At 35.3% G+C, this 20936-nt stretch overlaps 1 protein-coding gene across 3 annotated transcripts; it reads right to left on the bottom strand.

The window, feature by feature from the left end:
- Positions 1-696: 696 nt before the first annotated feature.
- LOC120624222 (armadillo segment polarity protein) lies at positions 697-20807 on the bottom strand. 3 transcript variants are annotated; one of them, XM_039890644.1, is made up of 16 exons: positions 20725-20807; positions 20356-20423; positions 18616-18740; positions 18110-18215; positions 17654-17864; positions 16760-17342; positions 15886-16032; positions 15461-15583; positions 14622-14792; positions 13773-13943; positions 12811-13008; positions 11759-11873; positions 9466-9620; positions 7880-7946; positions 6946-6978; positions 4550-4644 (listed from the first exon to the last, which is right to left on the bottom strand). In XM_039890644.1, exons 2-15 carry the CDS (start codon positions 20390-20392, stop codon positions 6974-6976), a joined length of 2214 nt encoding a protein of 737 aa, XP_039746578.1. In that variant the 5' UTR covers positions 20393-20423; positions 20725-20807; the 3' UTR covers positions 4550-4644; positions 6946-6973. The 3 variants fall into 3 exon arrangements, with proteins under 3 accessions (XP_039746575.1, XP_039746577.1, XP_039746578.1); XM_039890641.1 differs by lacking the exon at positions 6946-6978 and having other exon boundaries at positions 697-4644; XM_039890643.1 differs by lacking the exon at positions 6946-6978 and having other exon boundaries at positions 697-4644; positions 9466-9614.
- Positions 20808-20936: the final 129 nt, after the last annotated feature.

The following is a 20936-nucleotide window of genomic DNA, read 5'->3' as shown; positions in this document are numbered from 1 at the left end:
TTTTTGTATGGACAAATAAATATGTTTCTTTTGATTTAATATTTTTACAGGGTGTTTCTTTACGAAGTATACTTATGCGACCTTCAACATTATTTCGTAATGCGGTTAAACGTTGTATATACCGATGTAAAATTAAATTTACAGTGATAGCCTAGCCTTGTGAGATACGTCCTTCTCTTCCTCTCGCTTGGGTAATTAAATATCACTTGCTTAGACGGAAAATATCGTGAGGATACCTACATGCCAGTGTTCACTATATTCCCAATCAGAACTTGGCCAGCATCGTAGACGTCGGCCTACTTACGACTTAGTGTTTAGTTGACGATCGAAGTTATCACCATCCCCTTACAATTATGTAAACATATTATATGTACCTATGAACGCTTTATAAGTGCCTGTGATAGGCCTAAATGAATAAAGAAATATTGAATTTGAATGAATCAATTTTAAAAAGTGCTCAAATGGACGATGTACAACTGGGAGAACCAATGGGCGTAATATGGTCCTATCTCCAAAGGTGCTTAAATAGCATTCTACACTTGTAAACTCAGCATTAGTAGGGCCCACCAGGTGTAAAGGCAATTTTATCAAGCGTCACAACATCGTGGTGTAAATACAAAAGACGTATGCCCAGCAGTGGACATCACTCTGTTAAAATAACGTGAAGAATAAGGGATAAAGAAATAAAAGTAAGCATTATGTTTTTAAATTTAATTTAATATCCATACATAAATGGACAAAAAACCTCATTACTTCAGCAATGTCTTTATAATCGAACTAGTATAAAAACATTGGTAAAGTTACTTAAAATATCAAATAGAAAAATTATATATGAGGACCCTAAAAAAAGGAATTACGCAATTAATACTAATCCTTACAATTATACGGTTACATTAATCTAACTCTACGTGTATGTAGTTACGTTAGTGTGCATCTCCTAAACATTTTGATATCATTATTTTACTATAGAACACATTATTGTTAAGATACGTATACACTGTGTGCGTAAAAACCTATAATACACTGGTATCTTAAGGTAACGCTAGCCGGCCGCATCACCATCCAACATTCATCGCGTTAACCGTACCTTAATCTTAACAACATATACTTTTGTAATTTCCCCTGATTGAATTGCTTAAATTTCATAACTGGGGTCATAAATTAGAAATCAAATGTAACTTTTATGTTTAGATTTAGGTGTACATTATGTGTAGTATATCTTGCTTAGTTTTGAGGATATTAACACTAGAATGACACTAGAAATTAACACATCGGTCCGGTAAGGGCCACCTTAACATCCCGGATAGGCATGCAAAAATATTGAATAAAGATTATTCAATTTATAAATAAATAAATGACTTGAGTAAACTATTAAAGTTAATGTTTTAATTAAATCGATCAACTTTATTGTAGCGTCAACTACTCATAACAAAGATCCACCTCATTTGTTTTTGAGAAATAAATGCAAACGAATTATTATTTTTTGGCACAAATATACTTAGTTTATAGTGTAAACGCACCTTAACATGAATAAAAAGATTCCTACAGATTATTACATGGTTAAAAACATCCGTTTGCCGTAAAACACGTCACTATACTGACAATAATTAATCAACTACACATTAATCATAGGTACCTAGTTAATTAGTTTGTTCATGATCTAATCGGCAACTAAAACGAGCAAACAAAATAATATTCTGAAATTCAAATGTCATAAGTAATCCTGTATAAGAAAAGTTTTCATTTTTGTATCAAATCATGAATAATGCGTAATATACTAAACCTGTAATAATTATTGATGCGATCATCCCATTCCTTTTTATTGGCTGAATTTATTTATATTATTGTTGCCGATAATATAAGCCAATAGTAAAACAGTTTCAGGAAATAAAATGGATTGGGATTTATAGTTTATCGCGCGCGCGACTGACAAACTTACAAAGTTTAGCACAGTTTTGGCAATAAACATCTATTTATTTATAAGAGACAGTAAAAATTAAATTGCATTCAAAGGACATGTTATATCTGAATTAATGTCTATGTTTACATCAATCCGCTATTCACGTACGTAACTTAAGCTTGAATTATGGTACTTCCGTCGCATGTAATGCCCGATTTTAAACGCTGTTGCCGTTTTCAACTTTAACTTCCCTTATTCAGAGTTCAAAGTTTGTTGCAACTACCGTTTTTATAGCATAAAACGACCCCTCGTGTTATCTTTTACATTTACTACTTGTAAACGTTGAACACGAGGAGAATGGTATACTAATTCAGTTATAGAGAAAGAGATAAAAAAAATGATAGTTCTAAAAGTGCTACCCCTTTTACAACTTTCCTTGCAGAAAAAGATGGAACTAGTTCCAGATACTTCATTTTCTATTTAAAATGGTACCAATAAATGTTAAAAACGTAAATAGCGGATAAACGTAAGCGTAGGTGAACGATTCCATGATTTCGATATAAACATAAACGGCAGTCAATCGCCAATATAAAAAACATAACTTACGCAATCAAACAGTCTTATGCATCATTCAATTTAAAAAAAAATGTCATTCAGCAAAATATATCAACCAATTAAAAAAAACACACTACAAACTCCATAAATGCACGTACATATTAAATGAATCGTACTTTCTATCAAGTATTAATTTAAAGCCTATGTCATATCTTATAGTGTAAACAATACCCTATTCTCCGATTACACGCATTTCATACGTTCGCGTACAAAACTCGATATAATCAATGCAGGGCGGTAATATTCAATCGATTTTCTCTATTATAATAATAATAATAATTTCGAATACTTTTTCCAGGGGGTAGCACCAATGATATTTAAGAATTCCTTCGCCTTCAGAATAAAAAAGTAAGATATAGGTTGTAAATTGTTCAATAAACTTAACATTTGTCTTTGAAATACATCCCTTTATGAACCATGCGATTTTTGTTAATCTATGTTGTGTTACCGGAAGGTAAACAATTCTTTCTAAGATTCGCAATTTCGCTAGATTTCGCAACAAAATAGCTTTCATGTATTCAATTAAATGTTAATTGAACACATAAAAGCTATTTTGTTGCGATTGATTTTTATATCGTAACTTATATTAATTATTTATTGATACAATTTATATACTATATATTGTTAGTCTGAAAAAATGCAGTTTTATTTAAGTAAAAACATTAAATTTATAAATTAGGTCAGCTGCCTTTGATATGTTCAAAGAATGTTATATCACAGAATTGAACATTTCTGATTTGAAACTCTTGCGAGTTAAATGTCATGATTTAACGATTTCCATGAGATCTTAATATTATATAAGTTGCAAAACAATAGTCGTTGGATAAAAACTTAATCGTATTCTTTATTCGTTTCAACAATAACTTATTAACGCACTATTTATTTTTAAGGTAGACACATATTTGTTCATCGCCCTGGTACATTAGTGGACAGTGTTTAGAAAGCAGATACGAATTGAATACATATTTAGATTCAATTAGCATTTTCACTGATATTTGATGTTAAAGAACGATTTTTTTCATAAAACCCGCACCTTTGTCAACTGTAAAGGTAATTAAAATGCATCGACAAATGAGATATATAGATGTAGGTAATAATAAAAGTAATCGAGAGTTCAGAGTAGCGTTTGAACATTATGTGTCTAGCTTAAAACGTCTAGCTTAAAACACCACTCCGTCAAGTACATTAAAACAAAACTCATTCTTAGCGTAAGAGGGCAATTAGTTGAAATTTTGTTCCTAAGTTAGTATAGTACTTAAAAACCCATTTATCAAATTCACTATTAATGATTTGATGAATTCACTACTGTTATTTTGTACTCGTGTCCTGGTCTTACACTCTTAGGCTGTGTTCAGATGGCAAAAACATAACGCGCATATTCGCGTGACATTCATACACTATACGTACTATAGTTCACAAGCGAGGAAGCTGAAATCAAGTAAAATCACTTAGACAATAACACGCACACGAAAACTCTTTTAGAAATACACATTTGTTTCTAATTCTGTAGTACACGGATTTCTAAACATAGGTTACTAAATTGGCTGGTCTAAAAGAGTGGCATGAATCCCTTTCACTTTTCTTTTTTAGATCTAACAATTTATTTTCTTTAAATATAGAGATCTGATTGATTTCAATAGAATTAACACAGCGTGTGTCCATCCGAAGACAAGCTTTTGCTTTACGCACTGCGCGTTAACACTCTTTTTCTAAGCCCCTAGTGATTTCGAGTGAGAAAACTGCCACTGATATGTAAAACTTAAAATGTTCTACAAATTAACAGAAAATATTTTAGAACATACTAATCTTCTTGGTGGGAATCAAAGCGTTAGCGCGGACGCCGATCTGACATTCAGAAACCTTAACTACGGGTGCAGAACGTTTGACCGCACGTCAGATTTTTGCTATGTGAACAATGCCTTATACAACAATTTTGGTGTGCTGTTGTTGAATTCAAAGGTCTGTGTCGTACCAGGCGGCGACGTTGTTATTGTCGAGTGGCGGTTCTGGAAAAGCCAAGTCTGCTGATGCGGCACCGGCGCCGTCAGCTTCTCCGATGTCCATGTCCATTCCGAATCCTCCGCCGATCTCGAGGCCCTGCATTGAATCTATCGGTATCTGATCGTAGCCTGTAAGGGAAATGTCTCTTTAAGTCGTTTTCCAAACCACTGATATGGCTTAGTCATTTACCACTGTGACTGAAACATGGTCTAACAACGGCATTCCAGTGAACTTGTCCATATCTAATTTCGTTTGTAAACAATTATAAAAAAAAACAATATGTTACGTTAGTACATATATCTCATAAATCCTATTAGAGGTCTATACTCAGCCTATTAATATAAGAAAGAGAGAAAGATAAATTTAAGATATTATAAATTCGGTGCACGGAAAGTGTGAGCGATGTGTGCGGCGAAATCACTGTCCTGATAATTCATACGAACGCAAAAATTTATAAGTTTCGCACGAATTTGGTTCAAAACTATTGATATAAAATAACACTACAGGAATAGTAATATAGACTAGATATACTAAAAATCCGATTGATTAGAGGGGGTGCTCGTGTAAGACTTACTTAAAAAAGTCACAGTGGTAAAAAAGCGAATATCGGTGAGGCGCGAAAATCACGAAAATTACCTTTCGCCACCTCTGCATAGTGACACAGATAAATTTATGCAATTAACCAGCCCAACCCCAAGCACGTCAAGCGTGTTAGGTCAAATCAGCTCGTGTTCTGGACATGATATGCATTTTCTCTACTTTGGCCTAAACTGTCATGTAAACCATCTTTTCATTTTTTTTTTCAAAGTGAAGCTTCTTTGATAAAAATAGAGAGTGTATTAAATTGTAAAAAAAAAAAAAACAAATAAAATAAAAACATATTCTTTATTATTTACATCAATAGTCTATATCAGTCCACTGCAGGATTGAACGCCTCTACCAACGGCAGGGTTTGCTCAGTATCATCACGCTGGGCAGACGGTTTGGTTAGATGGTAGAAGTAGAGTAAGGGACACCCAGAGAAACAGGTGACATTACATTTCTTTGTGTAAGTTTGGTTTAGGCATATTTTTTAATTCTTAAAAATTATATTTTAAAGTTAAGCAAAAGAGCGTTTACAGACAGGTAAAAAAAATACTTTTATTTTAAAACGGCCCATTTGATTCCCTGCGTACTGTCGTTACGAACGTGCGTACGTACGTACGGCGACGTACATGAGGTTTGAGCAAATTTTAAATCCATGAAATAGAAATTACGTAAAAACAATCACGTGGATAAGCGTGGGGAAAGTAAGCAGAGGACTTGTAACGCAATCAACAGTCATCCATTTAATTGGCTTCAAAAGCATGAATGATTCGAATATCTAACATACTGTATAGAAATAATAAAATTTAAATCTATTTATATTTTAGCAATTCTACTACCAGTTATGGGCATACTTAATTACATAATATCATAACTTAATTAATCGTTAAAGCTAGACTCATGTATGCGAAACACGTTGTTAAAAAAGCGATGTATTTCACAAAGTTAGTCAACGCTACAATGCAATTGTTATGCTTGCTATATAAAAAGATACGTGCAATTTAATTAAATACAAAAAATATACGTTTATCACACCACAAAAAAACGTTATAATATAATATATAAAGGCGCTTCTTTAACCATACGGTTTCCGTTTAATTGAGATATCTCAACTGTATCGCAACTAGCAAGAGTGATGTACTACGAAATATGTAATATGAAAAGATAAGAAACTTTTGATTTCGGTGATACTGTCGTGGAAAATCCCTTTTTTTCCCTTATAAAGTAGAAATAATTGACGCATCGCGAAGATATGGCCACCTGGTGGTAACTCGAAAACCATCTCCCAGGAACAGAACAACGCTTCGCTGGGCATGAAAACATCTACGAACTACATCCTACGAAGTGCCACTATGTGTACCAACCTAAGACGTCGGTGAAAAGCTTCATATGTCTGCAGTTACTCCAGAAACCACGTCCTTGAGGCCGGAACACAGCAATGCTGTTTGGCGGTAGATAGAAGTATGGCCGTAGTACTTCCCCGGATGAGCTCTCAAAAAGCTACTATCTAAACTACTCCTAATACGTCGGAATGACTGTCTATTATGTTTGACAAAAAGAACGACTGCACGATCAACTGTGTTCTTTAATACTAAACTGATCGCAAGACTGAAAACATGGACACTGGACAGCCCTTTAAACGGAATCCATGAGAGCCTCAATTAACATGGCATAACTTCGGAATAACGTCGGTAGTGTTTCTTTAACTTTCAAACGCGCGACAAAACACTTTGCAAGTATTCCAACGATATGCCATGTTTATTGATAAGGCCTTTAGTGTTTAAATAGCGCCTGAACTGAGTTAGAACACCACAAAACAATCATAGTAATAATATTCCCATCACCTGTGTTTAGTGATATATAGGTCCCGGATTAAGCTGCATGTAAAGAAGAGAGAAACATATTTATAGAGATTTTTACGACATTCTTACAATATAAAACAATAAACATCCATTTTCAGTGCTCTATCAACATACTTTTACATTGAAATTAAATATTTTTTCTATCTAATTACAATGTTAGTTTCTAATGATATAACTTTGAACACACGCAAAAGAATAAATTTTTGGTTTATTTCTTATAAAAGCAATGATGTAAAATAAACTTTCACTTTGAACTAATCAAATTTGAGTGTTACAGAAAACAGACTTAAAATATTTTGCTGATTCCATATCTTTTAGAAAGTCAAGATGTAGATGGAATTATGGACAGTATAATACAATCTTAAATCGCTATGTAACGAATTTGGCATTCAGTTCTAGGCCCCGAACACGACAAAAAAGTTTTTTAATTATTTTTGCAATTTTGCATGCTTTTTGTTATTTAATAGATGAAAAAAGATTTTTAGTCTTATTTGACTACAAATTAAAGCATGCTAACGCTGATAAGCAATTTTAAACTTTTCCAGATCTATCTATTTATTCTATCTATTTATATACTATTTTAGCATAAAAACCGCGAACTTTCTAAACAACCAATGAAAAGTGATAAAAATCACTTTTCATTGGCTTTTATTTTTATACATAACTTCAATTTTTAACCACTCAATCATAAATCATATCTATATTTTGTATAACATTTACTTTTGATAACTAGTATATGTAAAAAAAATTACACAAAAAAGGTGACGAAAAGGGTGTGGTAGTTAAATAGATTCCTAGAACCAAGAAGAGATAATTTAGTGTTTAATGAAAATTCATATTCTGTTGCATGTGCCATTTACCATTCTACATGTTAGGTTAGTCGTTCAAACAGTGTGCAGGTGTGTTCACGTCTTACCTTGCTGGTGGAAGGAGGGCCGCGTCCCGTACAGGCCCTCATAGCCTTGCTCGGGCCCGAGCATGTCCTATCGAATGTTACATCTTATCAACACATCGAAAACAAAAATTGGGAAGCAAGCCAATAATATTTTCTACGTAAGATCAAACTAGGGATATGAAGAGCTTAATTTAAAAGCTTATTGTTGGGAACGTTTACAACGTGTAACAGAATTACGAAAAATATTAAAGGATGCATAAATATATTTCATAAAGAATCCCCTTTTAATTAGTATTAAATCAAAAGAAGCATATTTATTTTTCCATACAAACGAATTCAATACATGTCAAAAGACTTGGAGTCTCTACTTTTGACAACCCTATTGAAGATAAAGGACCGAGACCTGCATAGTGCCACTACGCAACGCGTTCCTAAAAAAGTGATACATGATTTTAATTTTGCATGTGACGTTAGGGCTGTATCTGATTTCTTTCGTAGAAATTATGACAGTAAATAAATAAATAAATAAATATACTACGACAATACACACATCGCCACCTAGCCCCGAAGTAAGCGTGTTATGGGTACTAAGATAGCTGTTGAATATTTTTATGAATATAATACATAAATACTTATAATATACATATAAACACCCAGACACTGAAAAACATTCATGCTCATCACACAAACATTTTCCAGTTGTGGGAATCGAACCCACGGCCTTGGACTCAGAAAGCAGGGTCGCTGCAAACTGCGCCAATCGGCCGTCAAACACAGTGTTCGACAGTGGTTTACTCAAACATTGTTAGCCTGTGAAGTATTATTTCGGTTTTAATGTACTCGTTGTATAAGCACGCAATAACGTAATATTACTGTTATAGTGTTTATGCTCGGTCGTGAAGACTCTGCCAATTTAAAATGCTAGCAAGCCTGATAGCCTGAAGAAAAAAGAAACCTAGTCTGATCTTACGCTTAAAAGAAATCACATTAAAAGCTATCGCATATTAGGAAACGCTGTTAAGCGTGGTAATGGAGGCATTGTGTTTATTACCACACAGAATGTCCTAATTAGTGCGTATCTTGTCTTGAAATATAAGCAAATGTATATTTTCCTCATAAAGATAATTCTATTGAGTGAAGTCTCAGGTTTTCTCGCAACAACGCGTAAGTAACTTTTTGGAACATTTAAAACATCAAAACTGACACTCAAGATATAACAAACTTTATAAACTGGTGGATGAACTGGATTGCTTATACTTCAATATTGGAAACAATTTTTAAATATATTTAATATGCAAATGATAAGGGCTTGTAATCCAGAAAAGCTTGAATTAATCTAAAACAAAGACAACAATGCATCTTAAATAACCACATAAATGTGTAGACATAAATGTTTGAGTAGGCGGGCTAACCTGTTAGGGAGTATGGTAGTCATATCCCTAATCGGTTACTACGCGATATCGCCCCGGAACACTAAATCGCTTAGCGGCACGTCTTTGTCGGTAAGGTGGTAACCTCCCACCAGACCAGAGAATATTCAGAAATTATAAACTCCCAACTGTCCCAAAAATGAGCCTTATTAGGATGAACTGACTACAAAAACTAACCTGCAAGTCGGGTTGCATGGCCAGATCGTTGGGCCACATCTGGTGATCGTCGCGGAACAGTGAGTTAGTCAGCTCCATGGAGAGCCGCTTCTTGTAATCGTGCGGCTTGTCCTCGGACATGCGGAACAGCACCGCCGCCGCGTACGTCGCTACACCTATAACGTAGCAACGAACAGCTCATAAAATATGACAGTAAATAGTAATGAAATTGTCATTACTACTATTCAATGTTCTTATAGTAATGAAATGTCATTACTATTTACTATGGGCTGCTATCTACACACAGAACAGAACGCGCCATCTAACTTGGCCGGCCTGGTGCTAGGTCTCCGAAAGCACGGTAGCTTGCACATCATTTTTATAGCTAAAAAGGATACTAACACAACACTCGTATAAATTGGACTTGCGTTTAGTAGAAACGAAAAATCAGTGGCTTAATATAGTTGGCATAGTATTATCGTGTATGATCGTACAGTTGATTCAGAGAAATAGATGAACTTGTCAGCCTAGCTCGCGCCACCTGAACTGCTGATGTGGCATGTTGCGCGATTGTTTTCATAATGCTATCTCATTTTATGGCTATAATGGTGGTATGCCTTGGTACAAGATTTGCTCACTCGCAATAGATTCGTTTTCGCATATCAAACTCTGTACCGTCAATGTAAAATGGACCTAATGTCACTCGTATTTGAATTGCAATTGAAATTGAAATCCTGTACTTCTGAAATTCATTTTACTCCCTTGTAGAAGTTGAGCTTTAGTTCATTATGAATAACATTCATTTTACTCTGATGTCATTTCGATATTCGCTACGCTAGAAAAAAATAAAATACCGATTATTTGCTTTGGTTCCCATTCCTAAAAACGCATGTTCTAGTTTATATATGGATATTTTTTGCTACACGGCCCTTGCTTATTTGCACCATGTTAGTACCACTATTTTTATTAATGTAGTCGGTTGTTTCAGTATTGAGTCTTTTGTAAACTTAAAACTAAAGCTACGGGTATTCGACAAAACCGAATCAAAAGCTTAGAAGAAGCTCGCAATAAATTTAGCGGGGAAAATCTACCGCATCATTGAAACGATATCTGCGCAGCCACAAGAGACTTATTCCAGTTCAGCCAACTTAGATCGCGCGTACTGTAATATTATGAATGTTTTTTTAAGGACTTTTGGGCATGTGAAGAGATCTTCACAAGAACGTACAGTTGAGGGAAAGACATCGTCAACTAAACTAGCAAAAAACTAAAACCGTTTTCGGAAGAATTACCTCTTGATTTTACTCGATAGGGAATTTAAAAACGCATCACAATACACAAAAAAAACCTTCGGTCATTCCGCCACTTAAAAGTATGTCGTGTTGAGTTGAAACAAAAGAAAATTTTAACTTTACATATTATTTTTAATTAATAGTATTGTGAAGCCATGACTCCTGCGATAGTTTTAACTGTTACAGGATACAGTGTCTTACCTATATCTATGGTAATAATGACTAAGTACTAAAATGAAGATACTGGTAGTTTTTTTGATTAAGGTCAACCAGTTTTTAATTCGGGACTCTGATAAAACATATCGATGCCCGTTTTCTTCTGACAATCGATTTATGTACGGGATTTAAGAGGATTTATATTATGGGTAAAAACTCTTTCTCCAGCACAAACGAGCTTTGATAGTTTAGCCAACGACATCACAAACTCAATATGGCGGTTTATCCATTCGGGAACAGCAGCTGTAAAATTCAGGAAAATAACATGTTATCATAAAGTATCTAGCTCTAGTGCTCCAACCGAAACTTACTTAAGTTTTTATTATATTCTTTTAAACCTGTGAAAAGTAATTTTTATTAAGTTATCACTGCTATAAATCATTCGCATCTACGTAAGGTACATCTAAATAAGCAGTCAAATACCGTATTGGCGGGAAACTTGACTGCAAGGCAAATCAAACTAGTACTGGAACTTTAATAACGTAATTTTGGTTATATAAGCGTATTTTTGGGGAGGCGTTATCTTTGTAAAACGACCATTATCTGAAAGATAGAGAACTAAAAGGTTCTGAGTACTGAGTGTGACAGTTTCTACCTTCGTTTACTTATTCGATCGCGAAAAAGGTAACTTCGATTTATATGGTATCAAACGACAGCACGGTTTCCTAGTACTGTAACTAGACTTAAGTAAAGTCGAAGGTAGAAAATTTAACACTTGGCACTCTGTTCCAAGTAGGTATTTAGTTCCATCTTAGATCTTTCGAGATCATACCATTAATAAAGTTATGTATAAAAATAATAAGTACCTTCATTACGAGAATGCAGCAATTCAGTGAGAGGAGCCGTAGCACCTTCGGCTTCTATCATTTCCGCCCCTTCTTTATCTGCGGCCAACTCACAGAGTACCCCGGCTGCCACGCGCTGTGGACCGAAAATATTATCATTTTTACACACTTAACTTTTTCTGCTTACTAACAGTGACCCAGTTAATCTATGTAATGATTATTCATTAGCAAAATAAGCAAAATATATTTTATGTATAAGAAGGCCCTGTGCGGTATCAATTCAATCAATTGCGTTCGTACTTCATATAATCTTCGTTTAATACATCGAGGTCACTATACTATTGATGAATTTCTTAATGACAAGGTTGCCTGGAAGCAAGCCGCTACGCTTTCATCTCACACAAGATAGAACAAAGATTGTTAAATTGTAAAACGATATTGGAATAGAGCAACTGCCAAGTTTCTTGCCGGCCTCTTCTCGGTAGAATCTGCCTTCCGAACCGGTGGTAGAGTCACTACAAACAGATGATTGACGTTTCAAAAGTGCTTATATTAGGCCTACTTGAAATAAATTAATTTTGAATTTTTTAAATGCAGAAATTAAGTGTTTTAATTTTTATCTCTGGTGCAGTGAAAATAGGTATATTTTAGATATTTCATCGAGTTTTTCTGTAAATCGGATATACTACAGTAGCTAATAAAAAAATCACTGTATATCATAATTTTTATCTATAATAATAACTAATGTGTCATCATCATCATATCAACCGATAGACGCCCACTGCTGGTCTTTTGAAGGGACTTCCAAATTCCACGGTTTCGTGCCGCTTGTGTCCAGCGGCTCCCGTGACGCACTTGATGTCGTCTGTCCACCTCGTTGGCGGTCAACCGCTGCGCTTACCAGTGCGGAGCCGCCATTCCAGCACCTTGGGACCCCAACTAATGTATTAGTAGACAGAACAGAAGGTATATGTAGATCATTCGTTTTTGATGAAAATTGTGTTTAAGTAGCTTAAATGGTCTGACGACGTAATGTTCCAAGGAAATATTTATTGGGGTTAAATTTTACTTACTTGTATGTTCTCTATTTCATTGAAAAGCAGCTGCACGAATATCGGTATGACGTTCTGCTGTCGGATCAGAGTGCGATTGAGACTCTCTCGCGCCAGAATGTGCAAAGCCCCGACTGCGCCTTCCACTATCTCTTCCATACGCACGCCGTCTGCGTACGCGCCACCCGTTCCACCGCCGCCGGTAACAGAACCGCGTTGCTGAAACAAAATCAGGCTTAAAACTTGAACGGAACAAGTATCGAACTGGAAGGTGTGATAGCCTAGTTTTAAAGGCTTCGATTTCTCATTCGAGGGGACCGAGATCGAACTAAATTTTTTGGAGTTATCAGCGTCATCATCACTTCAACCGATTGAAGTCCACTGCTGGACATAGGTCTTTTGTAGGGAGTTCCAAAATCCACGACCGTGGGCCGCTTGTTTCCAGCGGCTCCCAGCGACACGTTTGATGCCGTCATTCCACCTCATCGGGGGCCGACCAACGCTGCATTTACCTGTGCGGGATTGCCATTCCAACCCAATGTCCATCGGTTTGGAGTTATGTGCGTTTTTAATAAAATCAATTAAAATAAATAAATAAATATACTAAGACAAAACACACATCGCTATCTAGTCCCAATTTAAGCGTACTTGTGTACTTAGATGACTGATGAATATCTTTTATAAATAATATACATAAATACTTAGAGTAACACCCAGACACTGAAAAACATTCATGCTCATCACACAAACATTTTCCAGTAGTGGGACTCGAACCCACTGCCTTGGACTCAGAAAGCAGGGTCGCTGCAAACTGCGCCAATCGGCCGTCGAATAAAAATATCAATAGCTTTAACCGTGAATGAAAACATCTTGAGGTAACCTGCAGAAGCTTAAGAGGTCTCTGTGAAGTCTGCCAATCCGCACTTAGCCAGTTTGGTTTAGAAAAAGGCAAGTTAGTATATGCCACAATATTTTTCACTTACCCGCTGAGTATCGTTGAAAGCGCGTAACAAGAGTCGCACCAAATGATGCACGGCGCCGTGTTCGCGTAACGGGGCGTGATTTGCGGGGCATAAGGCCAAGTTGCGAACTAGGCCGACCACTGCCTTCACCAGCGGCCAGCGTGAAGGTGGTTGCAGGAGTTTAACAATAACCTAAAATGAAAAAAAAATAGCTTAAACTTTTAAGCATACTGCAAAGTAGGTAAGTAATGTGAATTAAGTGTGCCTGTGTGTGTAATTCTTCCTGTCCTTTATAAGTATTGAGTGTAGTTAAAAACTACTCAGACAAAAAAACTTAACTTAAGAAATTAATAAGACTAAGAAGTCCTAAAATTAAATATGGCCAATTTTTTTTTTTTAAATTTCCTTCTTTTTTACTCACAGGAAATCCTATAATTGCGAAGTATTATATTATTATATTTCCTATATTTTAATTTTCAAACGCGAACTAAGAAATCGCATACTATCTCAGTTGTAATACCGCTTATAGTTACACTGTGGCAACGACTTCGCATTTTGCAACGGATATCGATGATTCTGAGGGTAGATTTTTAATAATTTATATGTATACCTAATAATAAGTTTAAAATGATTGCTAATTCGTTCGATCAATATGATTTCACTGTAAGTTAATATGTAAAATTATTGTTTAAGAGAAATACATGATATTCACTTGCAATAAACCTAAAATGCAAATTAGAACCTGCAAAAAATATATGAACATCATAGTAACTTTAGTATACATTATCCAGTGCCCATACTTTAGCCTGGTTACTCAGGAATTTAATAGAATAAGAAATATGATTTAGACTGAGATAATTAAACACTTACAGGCAATCCATAATGCAGTCTGACAGCGTTTTGTGCCATCTCGCTCTCGACGTGACGCGAAGTGAGGTGACGTAACGCGCACACGGCCGGTTCAGTGATCTCCTCTCGGTCGCCCGCGGAAACAACGGTGCGTACCAGAGCATCAACACCGCCAGCTTGGCATACTGTCACCTTAAAATTTATAAAAAACATGAAACCGTAACCATATATAGTAGCCACTATTGTCGAGTTTACCAACTGACAAAGCTGACATAGCTGACAAAGTGTGTAGGATTGATTTTTTTAGGGTTGGCTTTTTTTTTAGGCGAGTCGCTGCTGGCACCATTTAACAAAACGCAGTGACAAAAATATTTACGTCGCTACAATTTAATGTATCATTTGAGGGGCTCAAATAGTGTATTAAAATAATACAATTACTATAATTTGGGTTAAAATTGGATAAATTAAATCAAAATAATGTTCTTCTCGGCAGTTTAAATAGCGGTGATAGCGAATTGGTTTGGAGCTCGACTTCCCTTTCGGGGGGCCGAGTTCGAATCCCAGTTAAGTTATGTGCGTTTAAGTAATTAAATATCACTTGCTTCAACCTGCATGCCAGAGAGTTCTACATAATGTTCTCAAAGGTATGTGGAGTCCACCAATCCGCACTGGGCCAGCGTGGTGGACTACGGCCGTAACCCCTTCTCATTGTGGGAGGATACCTGTGCTCTGCAGTTGGCCGGTAATATGTGATGATGATTTTTTTTCGCACGGCACGAGTGTTTCTATGAGAATCTAAGGTAGACTAACATTATAAATTAAATTTTCTGTTGAATTAAGTTGCAAGATGAATTAATTACCTTATTACGTTGGTTATTGCAGGTCAAGTTAGAAAGAATTCCTGCAGCACAAGTCACGATGTTAACATCGGTTGAAGCCAACACTTGCACCAGGCTTTGAAGCAGTCCTTCCAATCCCTCCACCTAGACAAAAATATAAATATTATACATAATATATGTAGTAAGGATTGAAATTTCAGTAACAAGTTCAGTCAATAAATAATAATTACATTGTAGTTTATATAATACAGCAACTCTTGAATGCACATTTGGGGCTCTTAGGATTTGGGATAGTTAAAATTGATCAACAAAATGGTGTAAGTCAAAAGTCCTAATAATAAAAGTAGATCTAAGGTTAACATAATTTACAAATAGAAACATTATTGTTTAAAAAAATTGAATTGTAATTTATTCTAAGTTTTAAATTAGTAGTTTGTTGTCGTTACCTTAGTCGCAGCATCAGAAAGATTCCTCAAAGTCCAAAGACAGTTCTGGACTAAACGTCCACTGGGGTTGCCGAGATGTATAGCTAGGGCTTGCATGCCACCTGCTTCGACGATTGCAGGTTTGTTGCTTGAGCAGACAGACAAAACCTGAAAATAATAGTCATATTATAATAACTCAATTTTGACGGCCGACTGGCGCAGTGGGCAACGACCCTGCATTCTGTGTCCTAGGCCGTGGGTTCGATTCCCACAACTGGAAAATGTTCGTGTGATGAACATGGTTGTTTTTCAGTGTCTGGGTGTTTATCTGCATATTATAAGTATTTTTGTGTATTATTCAGCTATCTTAGTACCCATAACACAAACTACGCTTACTTTGGCAATATGTGTATTGTCGTAGTATATTTATTTATTATTATTTGAATATTGCTAGTAATAAGCTCTTGGGATTCCAGCATACTTCAATGGATATTCTATTGAATTCATCACTGAAACTAGGTAATCCTTATTCATTTTATAAATGCGAAAGAGTGTTTGTTGGAATATCTTTCTTTCACAAAACTATTTGAAGTGATTTTTTTGCAGTTTTCTTTCCATCTCAGAAAAAAGTATGGTGATCTTGCAATAAGTTATATGGATAAGATAAATCGATTTTTGTATTAACATTTTTTAGGTCTTAATATAATACACAGAATACTTTCAAAGAAATCTACTAATATCATAAATGCGAAAGAAAGTTCCTTACATTCAATTTTATTTTTTCTGTCATTAAAAAAGATCTATATCATTTGATTTACTCGCATGTTACTTTTAGAAGTACGCATTAGTACACGCAGGCAAAAATCGGCATTTAAATGTTAATTCTAAACTGTACCTTCAGCACTCTTGATGTGGTCCACAGCAATTTTTCATAATCAAATGTACGCATGATACGCACTAACTCGATGGGACCTTGGGAAGCAAGGATGATTAGCTTCGACTCCTGGTTTCCGTATGCCAATATCTGGAGGCAATCAGTCACAATTGCCAGGAACTTCACATTATTCCTTTGCAGTAATGCCACCATCTTTTGCAGTCCACCAGCAAGACGGACAGCCATTTTAGAACCATCCTGGTGAAGTAACAGGTTGTGCAAGGTTGTTATGGCATAGAACAGGACAGATTCCACTGGAGAGCTTAATAGTTTAACCAAGGCTGGTATGCCACCGCTCTTGAAGATTGCAAGTAGACCTTGTCGGTGGTGAGACAAGTTGTGCAAGGTTCCAACAGCTCCCTTAGTTGTCTCTAAGTCATTGCTGTTAGAGATTGCGCGCACTAAAGCCGCGACCATTTGCGGTGAGTTCATAATGGCATGCCTTGAGGCTTCCTTCTTTGACAACTGGTGAACCATCATCGCAGCTTGAGACACTACCACTTGATCCTCATCGTTCAATAGTTTGATCAACTCTGGGATGGCCCTGAAAGTGAATACATAACAAACATTGTTATTCACATTTTCAATAAAGTTTTTTTAATTATAATTACAGACAGAAAACTAGTCATAGGAACGTTATTTCGTGTGGTTATGTTTACATTTTTATTTAATTGTGTTTTTTGGCTATTAAAATAACTGTCTGAGTCATGAGTTAATGCAGTGTCTATAAAGATCTGTAACGGTTGTTAAACTATACAGGTTGTATAGTTTTTATGAATAAATAATTAGTTATAACTAAGTAAGCTGATTTTGCCTATTATGTATCAGATAAATTAAATATAGCATAATACTAACCTTGTAGCCAAATCAGCATCATCTTGATAGTTGATTAGGTTGACCACTGCATGTTTCAACATCTGCGATGGTTCGGACAAGCGCTGCACCGCTGTGGGCTGGGCTGGATCCAGCTGTGTCGAGGGGATTTCAATACCTTCTTCTAATGTCTCAGGAAACATGGCAGCGCGCACACGCTGGGACCTGGTTTGAGACAGCTGCTGGTTCATGTCTGTAAATTACACAAATAATTAACATAGTGTTTTTTTTTATTTAACTAAAAAAATCTTATAATTAACAGAGTTTTAAAAGAATATCACCAAATTCTCCACCTGTTACTTAAAAATTGTGACACAAACTAAATATAAGACTATAAGTTTCAATTTTACTAGTAAACTGTTTAAAATTATCAATTTATTTCGACTTGTGATCTCCTACTAATAATAGTGTCGTACATTGCTATTTGTATTTACTTACCATCCACTTGCTCCTGAGTGAATCCTTGGGCAAAACCCTGGTCCAGATCAAACATGAGCTGATCACCTTCCATCTCATCATCTTCCTTGCCAGTGAGAGATGGTACCTGGTTTAAAAAATACAATGTTATACTGCGTAAAATGTTCCCACCTTAAATATGTATACCACATGAGAAGCAACATGAGAGAGACCTTTAGCTGCTTAGTGGACCATTTATGTGGCTAGAAACTAGAATTATATATTTATCATCTTTGATAGGTTCCTACATTATGGACCTATAACCGGTTCAAAAAAGAAGCACAGGAATATGGATTATTCTGATTTATGTATGTCAAAATTCAAAATTGGTATGGTATTATAATATTTTCTTACATTGTATAACTAGATGGACCCTAGGTAATAAAATTATAGCTATGAAATTTTAATTAATTGCATACAAGCTCCAGCTTAAATAGATAGTAAGGCTTAAAAATCCAATCCTAATCACTATAAAAATATAATCCAACCTGAGTGGCCGCCCCAGAGTTGATACCAGAATCCACCAAATATGAATTCTGCTGCCACATGAGGGTCTGCTGCTCCTTGCTTGGTGCCATTGGCACATCAGAACCACTATAGTTGCTATGTGTCACTGTAATACATAAAAAACATCTTAAATATGTTATGTGAGGAATAATCATCTATTTGACCAATAATCACAGAGTGAATTCAAAGTTTTCGGATTCAAGTGACCTGCAGTACATAAAAGACTACAAACTTCTTTCTTAATTAATAAAGATTGTGACAAATGCTCATTTATTTGACCGTAAATCACAGAGTGGTTTTAAAAATTCATAGTTTCATGTAAAATGAGGACCTGTCAGACTATTAACTTCCTAACTCAATAATGGACCATCCTAAATAAATATCCTATTTTGTACGATAAAGATGAAACTCTCACAAATATGGCACATAAACTACTTACTGACTTAGCTAGCTTAATGTTGCATTTTGAACTATTTGTTTGCAAGAGTAATGTAAAATCTCTTTAGTTTATTTACTATTGAAGTCTTGGAAGGTGTACCATGAGAATTTTCATCAAACTAATTAGACTAAATACTATAAACCTACAGACATTCTGGCCTAGTGTCAATGTCAATCTGTTATTGCATTGCAAATGACAGACTAGCAGACCAATTGACATTTTGACATTGTGTGAACTAGTTAAAATCTGCATTTGTTTCTCACTGTTTGATCTACAATATTGTTGAGCATGTATTGGTTAGGGCTTTGGCCTCCATTTGGAGGGACAGAGTTCCATACTCACCTCTTAATGCTTTAGACTTAATGTGCATATTTAACCTAAGCAATGTTAAAGCAACCAATATGTTAATAGACCTTTGAAAATATTGAAGTAAATCAATGTTCTTGAAGATGTGAGAAGTGTACCATTCCACACTTTGCCAGCATGGTGCTCTATGCCCTACACCTTTCTCATTATGAAAGGAGACATGTGCCCTGTAGTAGGCTGGTAACATGTTTTTAGTGATGAAAGAAAAATACTGTTTCAAAATGTACACTGCAACTGCAACTGTATGGTGCAACAAATAGTTAAAGAAGTTTGTTGTAACTAGTGCATAGTTTTTGTTAACTAACATAAATTGTAAAATAACTTAAAAGTAACAAGCAAAAACACATCTGACTATAAAATTCTATAAAATTAACGAAACACAGGGACACAATTAGATGAATTTAAAATGAAAAGGATGAAACGCACATTGAGGTAGTTTTGGCATAACATTGCAATAGTTAAACAGTGTTTTAACACAATTTCAACTTGCACTATTTAAATATCAGAAAGTGAAATCAAAATTTCTTAAGTAGGTCTTTACAACAGAATCGTTGAGAAAAGGCAGTATTACTCTTAGACAGTGAATCTTTAGCCGCCCAACCATATTAGATTAGCATGGTGGGCCTAGTGTGAATACTTTGATCTAGAGCTTACTTTGAATTAACTCAGCCACTTAGTGTTAAAACAAGATAGATTTACATCAGACACATGTGCCCACCACTGGGCTGAGGATGTTAAAGATAAGTATTTACAAATCAGGGATAAAGCATAGGTCTAAAATATAAGTATTTCTACCTAAAAGATAGAAATGCCTGTTGCTATAATGTAGTATGACTCACAATCTTGTTTTGAATAGTTCTACAATACTTCTTATATATTATGTAGTTTTTAATAACAAAACAATCAGAGTACTTACTCGTACGGCTCTGTGATGATGGTATCTGATAACTCATGGTTTAGCGGATGCAGCGATGCACCCTGCGCCTATAAAAATATAAACTATGAAACGCTGATTTCTACGCAGCCGTGTATCGATTTATAAACAATCCTTTCGAACGTCTGTAAAAGTATGAAAAGGCATCGAAATACACATAAACATTTCATTCTACACCTTGTTTAATAGAAACGATTGAAGAATATTTAGCCATTAGAACAAAATAAACAAAGTAGGAACCCAAGTCCGATGAACTAAATACCACACCCGACAAATCATTAGAATTTGATTTAATGTTCAATAAGTTGAACGATGTTTATTTGTATTCAAAATATTAAGTATTATACACACCTTAAAATTTTAAGCCGCTATCACTTAGTAAATTGCTTATTTTCACACAATTCAAGTAAATAAAATTGCAAGTGCTTTCACCACCTTCACTGACATGACAATATGGCGTTGTGTTCGGAAAGTTTCGTTTACATTCGCTATTGATGTGACGCTCGCAATGTTTCTCTTTCATACACACGTTATGTTAGTACTTATTTCTCTTTCATATTTGT

Source organism: Pararge aegeria, chromosome 6 (assembly GCF_905163445.1).
Source record: "Pararge aegeria chromosome 6, ilParAegt1.1, whole genome shotgun sequence".
NCBI classification, from domain to species: domain Eukaryota; kingdom Metazoa; phylum Arthropoda; class Insecta; order Lepidoptera; family Nymphalidae; genus Pararge; species Pararge aegeria.
Note: the sequence above shows the minus strand (reverse complement) of the source record. Positions and strands in the feature narration are given on the sequence as shown.

What these genes read in the sequence shown, in the direction of transcription:
- LOC120624222 (XM_039890641.1), bottom strand. Translation starts at nt 20,392, where the DNA reads ATGAGTTATCAGATACCATCATCACAGAGCCGTACGA. An exon ending in GATGCTGATTTGGCTACAAG is followed by an intron (nt 17,343 to 17,653) that starts GTTAGTATTATG and finishes ATTCACTTTCAG; the next exon opens with GGCCATCCCAGAGTTGATCA. An exon ending in CCATGCAACCCGACTTGCAG is followed by an intron (nt 7,947 to 9,465) that starts GTTAGTTTTTGT and finishes AACATTCGATAG; the next exon opens with GACATGCTCGGGCCCGAGCA.